This window comes from Necator americanus, chromosome II, assembly GCF_031761385.1.
Source record: "Necator americanus strain Aroian chromosome II, whole genome shotgun sequence".
NCBI lineage: Eukaryota > Metazoa > Nematoda > Chromadorea > Rhabditida > Ancylostomatidae > Necator > Necator americanus.
The window spans coordinates 8,719,837-8,731,276 of NC_087372.1; the positions used below are offsets into that span (position 1 = coordinate 8,719,837).

The 11,440-nt window shown below is 39.6% G+C and overlaps 2 protein-coding genes across 2 annotated transcripts; both read right to left on the reverse strand.

Moving 5' to 3' along the window:
* Positions 1-458: 458 nt before the first annotated feature.
* On the reverse strand, positions 459-4,400 carry RB195_017204 (uncharacterized protein; the record flags this gene model as incomplete). Its single annotated transcript, XM_064184100.1, has 8 exons — positions 459-665; positions 2,594-2,657; positions 2,780-2,886; positions 2,991-3,084; positions 3,136-3,236; positions 3,992-4,129; positions 4,212-4,306; positions 4,364-4,400. 8 exons carry the CDS (start codon positions 4,398-4,400, stop codon positions 459-461), a joined length of 843 nt encoding a protein of 280 aa, XP_064039981.1.
* A 3,117-nt stretch (positions 4,401-7,517) lies between these two features.
* Positions 7,518-9,444, reverse strand: RB195_017205 (uncharacterized protein; the record flags this gene model as incomplete). Its single annotated transcript, XM_064184101.1, has 8 exons — positions 7,518-7,706; positions 7,778-7,841; positions 8,018-8,124; positions 8,197-8,290; positions 8,350-8,450; positions 9,059-9,196; positions 9,255-9,349; positions 9,408-9,444. 8 exons carry the CDS (start codon positions 9,442-9,444, stop codon positions 7,518-7,520), a joined length of 825 nt encoding a protein of 274 aa, XP_064039982.1.
* Between the last annotated feature and the right edge of the window lie 1,996 nt (positions 9,445-11,440).

Sequence of the window (11,440 nt, forward strand, 5' to 3'; positions counted from 1 at the left end):
TTCGGCGCTTCTTCGTGAATAGATGAGATGTGTAGATATCGTGCAGTAAAGGTAATTATTTATGTTATTTATGTGATGAAGCTGCAAAAATAGGAACATTTGTGAGGTAGTATTTATTATATGTATATCTAGTTGGACTAATCGATATAGTTCAACATTGGTCGATAAAACGTCGTCAGGAACAAAATTAGTGATAGGAGGGGATAACCACAGGGAACTGAGATAAAGCTTAAAATATCCGCAGATCAGTTAGAGGTGGTGGTGTTCATAGGTGCGAAGAGTGGAGGCAATGCTATTCTTGTTCTGATGGAGAGGAACCATTCTGGTGTGTATCTAGCATGACAAAGTGAACATGGAGAACAGTTGTCCTCTGACACTGTAAATCTGGTCAGAACAAAAATAAAGCAAATGAACTATTTGCGAATTCCATTGAAAATAAAGATGACAACAGAAAGAAATTATTTAATAAGCTCAGCGAGGGAATCGTTGGCACCGTTCAATGCGAGTACAAGTGACGTCCCACCGTCGGCGACAATCGTCTGTCCAATGATGTAGTAGGACTGACTGCGGTCGGCTAGGAATGCGATTACATTCGCAATATCCGATGGACTGCCAATTTTGCCGCACGGCAGTACATTACGGTTCGCAGCGTAGTGTGCGTACATCTGAAAATGGTAACTTTTGAAATATCGACATAACTTTTAGCATTAATTATTGAGAAGCTTTGGTTGACATCATATTTGGAAGAATGTAGTTTTACTAATCCTTTCCATTCACTTTTTCTCTTAGACAAGTTTATTGTTTCACAGGCAAACAATATTTGTTGCTCCATTGCCGCAAGCGAATAGGATTGCCGCAGTGTAGCGGGCAGCTATATTTGGGTCAGAAATCTGCAATCTCTGCTTTACGTCGTATTGTTGGTTTTTATTCTTTACAAAGATAGTGTAGGCTACGTCGCGGGACCATCACCTGATCGGTGCCAAGCTTGATTGCGCATCTAAGAAACTCGCTGCACGCCTAAACGACTGCGCGATATTGCGATATACAAAAATATCTTGGCTGAGGCATAGATGTGAATCTTATTTGCAAACTCGTCGTATTTGTCAGGAAAGTCGGGTCGTATCGCCCGTGTTTTATCACTAAAAGTGATGGGAACAATATCGACCACACCTATTATAGTCGAGTCAAAACGGCCTATGTTCTGGTACATTCGCGTAAGCCATTTCGTTGGCACCGGGTTGGTTGGAGCTATCGGCTAAGACCAAGATGGGACCTTGGTTAGTTCCACTCATCTCACCAGTCCGAGTCAAACTAGCTCCCCATTCGATTCCGACCGTTAGCTCCGCCGTATCTCTTCGAGCGCACCCGCGTACGCAACTGTACCGAGCGTAAGGCTTTGTCCCCGCTGTGCAGTGAATCCATTGCATACAATGTTTGGGAGATTTTTTAATAATAGTTGAAATGATTATTATAAAAAAATTATAAAATATAAATACATGTATATATGCACCGGTGAGGTGCTGAACCATCGCAATGCACCTGATTGCCGAGTACTCTACATTTTTACCACTGTCGAAAACTATGTATGTTTTCTTTGATAAGGCAAGTTATATTCTCTCATATGATAGTGAGGGTAAATAAACTTTTATGTGAATGTATACTTCCAAATTTGCAAACTACCACGCTATATAATAACGGGCATATTCTGTCACGTGTGTGCGTCTGTGTACTTGTGTGTGTCTCAGTCAGGAAATTCCAAGGAGAGAGGGAATAGGAGGGTCGGTTAGGTGCGCTGGAGTCTGAAGGCGGTGAAATTGGGTGAGACGAGTACTATGGCGTCGAATTCGTGCCCCGGAGCCAGATAGCTCTAAAATGGGGTGGGACGGGCCCCACGGGGTCGGAATGGTGCGCCGATGCCAGAAAGCTATAGAGTGGGGAGAGACGGGTTCCACTGGGTCGGATTGGTGCACGGGAGCCACAACGCGGTAGAATGGATTTCTATGGTTCATTCGCATATCTATTTCGCAGCATGTCTCCTTGATGCTGCTAACATCCTTTCTTCAAAAAGTGGAAACACACGTGCAAGCGGCTGCTTAAATACAATACATAGTAGCCAACGGTTTACGCGATCAGACGTAGAACGTTATTTTTATCACTACGATAGTGATATTCACGTCATTTCATTGTCACTGTTAGCATATCATTCCTTGCCAATAGTTGAGAAAGGAGAAAACCCACACTTTGAATAACGTTTCCAAATTAAGGAGGTTTGAGAGAAACATAAATGTAAAATCAATTTTGATTGTTCTCCAAATATAGAAGTGACGTGTTCAATGAAAAATCATAAAATCTTCTATCTACATATGCTTGAACGGGTAAAAAATCGGGTAAAAAAGTTGATGAAATCGTTAGTAGAAAAAAAATAGCTCTAATTTTACAAGAAATATCGCTACTGTTATTTCTTATTGATCGGTGAAGGCGAGCGAAGCACCAAAAAAAATCTTAAAGTCCGGCTTTAGCCGGACGTTCAGGCTGGTATATATAAAAATATATATGAAAATATATATATATATATATAATTATAAAACTATACCTTCTGAGCTACTTCATCAGAGACTCCAAAGTTTTGGGCGAAACTTGTTAAGACAGCGCCAGGACTAAAAAGATGAAAATAGGATGATTTTATACATTCTCTCGTTATTCTGCATCTTCTGTGCTGCAGTGAATAACTGTCTGATAGTCCTAAGGAATGGTTCAAAATTTGTTATTCTAGTCTTACTTGACATTGTTCACTCGAACTCCTTCAGCTATGAGTTCAATGGCTAGTGATCGCATCATTTGATCTAATGCTGCTTTTGCCATAGCATAGTAGGGGACCAATGAATGCTGAAATTGATTTCTTCAGAGCAATGTTAATCACGCTACTGAAGAATCGTGCTAGTGCGTACCACTCTCCTAAAAAAAAACTCAATTCAATCCAGAAAACTCACTGCAGCCGGCAGACCAGCAATGCTGGAAACGTTGATAATTTCTCCCTTAGACTTTACAAGATGTGGTCTTGCCAACTGGATCAGTTCAATCACACTGAAAATAAAGAATTTAGGACGGATCTAATTTATTTATAGAGTGTCCAACCTGTTCACGTTCAATTTCATGGTTCGGTCGAGGACATCTGTGCTTTCGGCCAATCCAGTTGCACCGTTTCCTCCGGAAAAAGCTGCGCCTGCATTGTTTACCTAAAAATACATGAATTTCTAACTGTGCTCCCTATTGTTTAAAGACAACATGCTCCAAAATGGGGATGTTGAGATCTTTCTCCGCATAAAAGTAGAATCATTAGTGTAGATCACTTGTAAGGGCTCGCTTACTCTCATCTTCCCCTAATTGTGCTGGAATCGTCGTTGTGAAAGAGTTCTGTAGATCGAATTTTCTTACGAAGCACTTTATGACACACCACCTCCATAGACGACGCGTAGGTGAGCGTGCGGACGAAAAAAGTGAAATAACCTCAGTGGCCCATTCAAATGTAGCCAATGAATTGAGGAGATGGATGCGTCTGCAGAGGTGGTGCGTTATAAGCCGCTTAGTAAGAAAATTCCATCGGCAAAGAATTCCTCAATGCGTCGCGATCATGTGATCTCAAGTTTTAGAGCTAAAGAACACAAAACCGAAGATCGCCTTAATTCCTTTTTTCCAACGAGAAAATTAGTGAAAGTGGGAACCAAACAATTCCAAGGTAAACCAGAAAATATTAGATAGATCTGAAGACTTTTATAAGAGACAACCGCTGAGGTTTCGAGATTATGGTGAAGTGGGAACCAAACAATTCCAAGGTAAACCGGAAAATATTAGATAGATCTGAAGACTTTTATAAGAGACAACCGCTGAGGTTTCGAGATTATGGGAACCAAAAGTAATGTTCAGTCTCGTACACTATTTTTGGGACAACGTGACAGAACTGAAACACATCTGAAAACAAGGAAAAACTGACCAGAATATCGAGTTGCCCGAATTTTTGGATGGTGCTTGTGATAAGTTCTTCTCTACCTAGGGCGTCAGTTACATCCGCTGCAACCACGTTGATGTGATCCTCGTTGGCGCCGACTTCGAGCATAGCCCTCTTAGTAGCCTGCCAAATAACGTTTACGTGTATAAATGTTGGAAAAATGTCCATTTGAAATATGGAATGGATATGTTGCATTCATACTTACCGCCAAACCATCCTTCCTTCTTCCTGTAATTGTGACTTTAGCACCTTCTTTTGCAAAGAGTACAGCGGTACCAGCTCCAATACCGGAAGATGAGCCTTAAACGCAACTGGATACGTATGAAAAATGCTGGACACTGTGAGAACTAAAAGTACCAGTAATGATGACGACTTTTCCTTGGAAACGAGGCATAACGCGGGACAAAAAGTACGAGTACGCACCTATTCGTGCAAATAGAGAACCACACGCTTTAAATATGCCTTCACCCGTTGAGAAAGTTCTCAGCGGGCGTGTTTCGCCCTAGGTCAGAGATTAGGCCGATGTGCTTATCAGAAGCGAACTCAGAAGTCAATCATCGATCACGATATTTATTTATTTATTTGTCTATATATTCATTCATTCCATATATCATTAGATGTTCCATTACTATTATGGACAGACGTAACTCCGTAAGAACTATTACCTATACATATTATTACTTGTATTATTGCGTGTCACTCTCAAATATTAAATCAAATTCTTTTCTTCTTAGGTTAAGCCGTGAAATATTGAATAATTACAAAACGTGTCGGATAAAAAATAAATGAATGGAATAAAATATTGTGAAGCATATAAAGTATAAAAAAATATAAATTTGATATCAAATATTAAAAATATGAGAAAGAGCCACTCAATGAGACGTGAGAGACTAATCTTGGTTCCAAATCCCGATTCTAATAATTTCATAAAAAATGAGATGTTTTATATTTCGAGAGCATTAACATAAAATTTAGTAGTCTGCAGTCAAGAATATCTAAGCTTTTGCTGGATGGAAAAATATGATTTAGAAAAAGAGAGGAGCTACCAGAAACGTGGTCTGGGGAAGAGAAAGGATGCGAATACGAATTTTATCGATTTTACGAATAGAAATTAGTTTCAGCCATTTCTAGATTTTAAAATGAATTTCATTGATGTTGTTCGTTTTGACATTTTGTGATTTTGATTCACATGACTTTGTTACGCTGTGCGGAGGAGTTTTCAGCAGTTTTCTCCATTACTTTTATAATAAACTACATTGTTGTGAACTATCTTCATAAAATTCCATATTCTTTGTACGACTTTCTTTACTTTACTTTACTATACTTCATACGCACTTCTTTTATAACGTTTATTATTTTAATTTTATTATTAGTTTATTATTTTTCTTCAGTACTGCACAGCGAGTGTTTCTAGCAGAGGTGGCGATATAAACTTGCATGTTGAGGAAGCCAGCTAACTTTTTCCATGGCGAAATTCACGCGAAAATGGAAATGAATGGATCCATGAGATATGTTAACGACTCTAGCTTGTATTGGAGAAACGTCATGAATAATTTCGCACTTTTCATGTCGGAAGGTGACGTCCCAAGAATGTGGAAATAGAGCAAAGTTTTTCGACGAGGGCTCAATTTGTCAGCATTCTCATCTCGCAATAGTCATCCGATTAGTTTTTGTCACGCTTACTCATCCTGGAAAAATTGTTCTCTCATCTCCATCACCTTTATTTGCACGTGATCAACTGAAGATCGAAATGTCCGCATGGTTGATGGTTCGAAACTGCCCTAGTGGCTTCCAAACCCTTCATGGCTCCGGAGTTGGTACCAGACTTGTCTGGAGAATAAAAACACTAGGCTGATCATTGGATGGCCCTCCGCTAGTCATTGCATAGGCCAACAGGTTTTTTAAACGTCAAAGATTTACATTTACAGTGAGACGCGTTGGCGCATCTCAAGTGAATTGATACGCCAGAGACTTTAGACTTTGCTTTAAATATGTTTTTCTCTATATTTTAGTACATTAGTCGATGTTCACATTATCTGTTCCCTTTTCAGATTTTTCTTCGCGTTAGTTTCATACTTGCTTTCTTCATAGATGTGCCGTGTTAAGGCTGAAATCCTCGGAGCTCCCACCTTTCCACAATTAGGAAGGGGTCGGGATGAGTAAAGTATAGTAGAGTCAAAAAGACATGAAGCGCGGTGCAGTTACGTAAGTGGTTGCGTTCGAAACGGTTAGGATCGAGTGAGTGGGGTTGAGACCGTCGAGAACTGCAACAGTGAACGGTGGTGGTAACTCTCCTTACTCGATGTTAACCGCTACGCTCCACCGCACCGCTTCGAGCGCAACCGCTTACGCAACTGCACCGTCCTCTTCTCGTTTTGACCCGATAATGGCTCACAAATATGAGAGTGAAGATGCACAATTCTCTGTGCAAATCTGAGAAAGAAAATCTCAATTCATTCGTCGATACAACTAATCTGCCTACACCCACCATTATTGTACTACGTTCACGTCGTAATTCACAGAAAATGTGCCCCTAACTAGCTATTTTTGAGAAAATGAGAATTTTCTTTAGGAAGTCATTGAGAATAGAGAGAAGAGGACTATAGACGGTGAAACCGACATGAACCACGGACAGTTACGTAAGCGGCTGCGCTCGAAGCGGTGCGGTAGAGACAGCGGACTCTTTCGAACAACTTACGATGCGAATCGGACGTCTGCGGTCTTTACACGATCCCAACCGCTATGCAACACTGCGTCGCTTCGAGCCCAGCCGCCTTCGGCACTGTCCGAGCTTTATGTGGTTTCGACCCAACCTTAAGAAAATTTTGCTATGTGCTCACCTATTCAAAATAACCGTTGTTCCTGTTTTGACCGACGCTTCAGAAACCTGGAGTTCTCGCAAGCAGGAAGAAAATATGGACTGCACGCGATCTTAAACGCATCGCCGGAGGACGGCCGTGATCAGACTTTTTTAAAAAGGTCTTTCTAAGGATTATACGATGCTATTCGAGGCCCTTGCAAAAACAGGACCCACCCACCGGACACTACCTTTGCGCGATCAGGACAAATGGAAATATTACTTGCTCCCCTTTGCGCAAACAGGTGAACCACAACTGACCTAGGTGACTATATTCTTATTATTAGTATTTGTCATGGCATTTTACCGCCGAAAACATATGGTCATATCGATTTTTCGTTCGTTTACACGTTTTTGAATACATATGTTTACATCGAGTTTTCATCTTCCAAACTCATGTACTGATTTTCAGTGGTGAATGAATCGTTTGATATTATAAACTGCGATACAAGTTTATTAGAAGTTCCCATTAGAGTAGGTATAATATTCGGATTTGCTGAATTTTCCATAGATTATGGATTGCTCAACCCATCTACGAACGAAGCGATAGAACATCTTATTATGCCGAGGATAATTGAATATCGAACATTCCGATTGACGAACTGTTTAAAGGATATTGAAATATGACGACAACATGTGGTTGAATCATTTTTGTTAGACAGAAAATGCTGCATCTGCCGCAATCGTGAGCACCGAACCACCGTCGGCGATAATTGTTTGTCCGATGATATAACGGGATGCGCGGCGATCCGCCAGGAATGCGATCACGTTCGCTATGTCCTCCGGTTGGCCGACCTCTCGAATTGGTAACGATTGTTTTGAGTTCGAAAATTGCTCGTAGAGCTGCAATATTTTGGAAATAAGTTCGATAAGAGCAATGTCAGGTTTCTCACGATCCATAAAGAATACCGTACATTTGCTGCTTCTGCGTCGGACATCCCAACGTTTTGGGCGAACCTTGTAACAACAGCGCCGGGGCTAAAAATCAGGCAAAGGTAATCATCCAAATTGGAAAATTAGGACCATCAATCATGAAACTGCAGCCGAGTCTCTTACCGACTGTTCTACACTCGTTCCAGAATAAACTATCGTTAAAAATTTACAATACAACACAGTACAGTTTCCAAACTATGTTCAGAAGAAAAATCCAGTACCTAACGCTATTCACACGAATTCCGTCAGCAATAAACTGCACGGCAAGTGAACGCGTCAACTGATCCAGAGCAGATTTGGCCATTGAGTAGTACATGAACGCTGGTAGCTAAATTTACTTTTTCCGTCACACTGTGAAGTAAAAAAAAAGTGAGGAAACAACGGAAGAATAAGAACTAACTCCTTTCGGTTGGCCAGCAATGCTGGACACATTCACCACTTCACCCTTAGCCTTTATAAGATGTGGTCTAGCCAGTTGGATCAACTCAACTACGCTGAAAATAAGGAAGGGATTTTTTTAGGAGGGATTTTATTCATTTACAGAGTGTCCAACCTGTTCACATTTAATTTCATGGTTTTCTCGAGGACATCCGTGCCAGCATCCACTCCCATTGAACCATTTGTGTCCCGAAAAGCGGCGCCCGCATTGTTGATCTAAGGAATAATGGACTATGAGGAAGCGGACCTCAAAATAAATAAATGTTTTTGCAAATTTGAAATTATGAATATTTTTATAATAAAGTCACGGAGAAGTTGTATTTTCGTCTTTCTTTTTCCTTGTACTCTGTTTTTCCGAGCATAAAATGTTGAAATCGCTTACTGGAAGCTGTGTATGTGTGTGAGATTAAAACTGTCCGCAGTTTTTTCCCTCTTCCAAGTTTAAAAATTGCCCACATCTTTCAGGTAAAAAATACAATCTTGAACAGTTGATGTTTTTCTCATTTTACAATGTGTTTCTCATTTTGAAAATATTCGGGCTTACACAAAAACCTCAAATAAGAGTAGTTCACCAAGAGGAAGCGTGTGGGAGGTAGAGGACGGTGAATTTAACACATGTTCTTTGCAATTAAGTTCCAAAGTTGTATTTTTTTCAGTCTCAGAGAATCTCAGCAATTTTTTTCCCGTATTTTTTGCACTGTCGTCTTTATGCATTCATATAATAACAATAATAATGCATAAACATATAAACAATAATATTCAACGTTAATTTTTGCCTCTACCAAGGCACTAAATTATATCATCGAGAAAATTTGACAACTAACCAAAATATCAAGCTGTCCGAATTTCTGGATAGTGGTGGTGATGATCTGTTCCCTTCCCAGGGCATCAGTTACATCCACGGCTACCACATTGATGTGGTCTTCATTGGCCCCAACCCCAAGAATGGCCTTCTTAGTAGCCTAAAAATAAATTTTTATCTATAAAAATATAAAAGTACACTGTTATAGCGACACTCACCGCAAGACCATCTGTATTTCTTCCTGTAATTGTGACTTTTGCACCTTCTCTGGCGAATAACACAGCTGTTGCAGCTCCGATTCCAGAAGATGAGCCTTAATTGCGAATCGATACGTATCAAAAGTGCAAGGTAAAAAGAAATGTATCGGATACCAGTTACGATGGCGACTTTTCCTTGAAAACGAGACATGATGCAACTCTGAAAACGTTTGCGCAAATAGACTACGGGGCTTTATGTTTCTCCTCTCCGGTCGATCAAGGTCTCACGGGGCGTGATTTCTGTTGGATCAGAGATCGAAGCGATGTGCGTAAAGTGTTCCCGTCATCATTATGTTCACCAAAGGCACGGCCATTAACTTCTGCTCGCTCCAAAAAGTAAAAATAAATAGTCAGAAGTTTTAGTTTTAGTTGTGGTTTTAGTTTTCCTTAAGAAATTTATCTACTTTTCCTTATTTTAGATGATTCCGCGACGTTTCGTGGTTTTTCCTATCAAAAACATCGCACTACAATTTTTTTCTCAGTTTTTTCCACATATTTGCATTCTTTTTGGTTTTCTTTTTTATTTTGTTTAATTTTTTTAGAGGAGACGCGAACATGAATAATAAATTGCTCTGACATGATAACCGTGAATGGACGATTTGAAGTGATTCATTGAATTTTCACAGCTTTCTAAACGTTTTTTTTGCCCGGAAAGTGCTGGCGGAAACGAAAAGACCAAAGTTTTCGGCGAACGTTTCAATTGTCAGCATTCTCATGGTAGTCCAGGCGTCGAATCGGAGTTTACCGATAGTTCCGCGTCATTTTTCGCATTCTTGTCCACGGATAGGTGAGCAAAAACGAATGGAGCTGAAAAAAACAGAGCTGAGAGAATGACGGTGGATGCAAAAAAAAACCGACAAATCCTATGACATATATTTATTGTATGATGATTTCGTGGGATTTCAAAACAAGTATGGCCTCGGTCCCAGTACTACCGTTGTACCCAGTTTGCCCTGCTGAGTACTTCATCTTATTTCATCTTATTTCATGATTATTTATTTTATAAATATGGATTCTTTAGATTATATTTGTTTTTATTAAGTTTTAGATGTTCAATTTTTCGATCGATTTATTTACTCGCAAACATTAATTGTGCACAAAAAAAACACATTGTGTTTAACACAAAAAAACACTTTGTCTCCGTCAGAACATTACGAAAATCGGCACGCAATATATTGTCAGCGGATTAACTTGAAATATTATTATAGTTTGATGTGGCTCTGATTTTTATTTGTGTATTATATTTGTATATATTTTTATACTGCATTCTACTATGTGTATTAAATTGTTACCATATCTGCATACACTTTATTATTATATATTATTGTATTGTTACTACACTTATACGGTATTTGTATTTGTTTTTTGTGGTTGCAAAATAGTGGGTGAGAAAAAAAGCGTTTTGAACAGAAACTGGAACGTTCTTTTTTTCGGATGAGAGGGGGATGATTTCGAGAGGGGGGGGGGGTGATTCCAAGAGGTGGTGATTCCGTCCATTTCTTCCAAGAAATGGACGGAATCACCCTTCGATAATCTACGATCCCGTATACGAATACTCCACCTGAAATGCGTACCACCTCAGATTTGTGGAGTGATGCCTTTAATTCCAAAATCCTTCGGTACGGTCGACGACAGAACCTTGACCTTCAACTATTTGCGCATGGGCGAACTGTAGCTGTGTTACTGACACCTTTAAACCGTTTCTTCAATTCGTTCAATAAACAAAACATGGATTGTTTTCCAACGCGAACCACCACTTCTACCACGAGCTCACCTTTGGTGGTCTAATTAACAGCGTCATAATTGAGGTCCGCTGACGACAGCGTTACATCATCTAATGCGTTTCAACCATGGGGCGCCTTCCCATTACCTATAAAAACCGCACTGTAATCGATCATTCATAGCGTTATCTAATCTAATAATTACTGTACATGAATGACGATTAGGTAATGTTGGTGGTGAAAAAAGAGGAAATTTTCCTATGGGCAGCAAGACAAAACAGTGATTGTATGGCATAATTTCATTGTCTGTAAGAGTTTTTCTGGTTCGTGAGTTTTTCGAAATAAGAACTGTAGAGTTTTTTTAAAATATTTTTTGTAGAAACACAGAATTCTTGGGATCGAACTGAAAAGAAAATTAGATCAAAA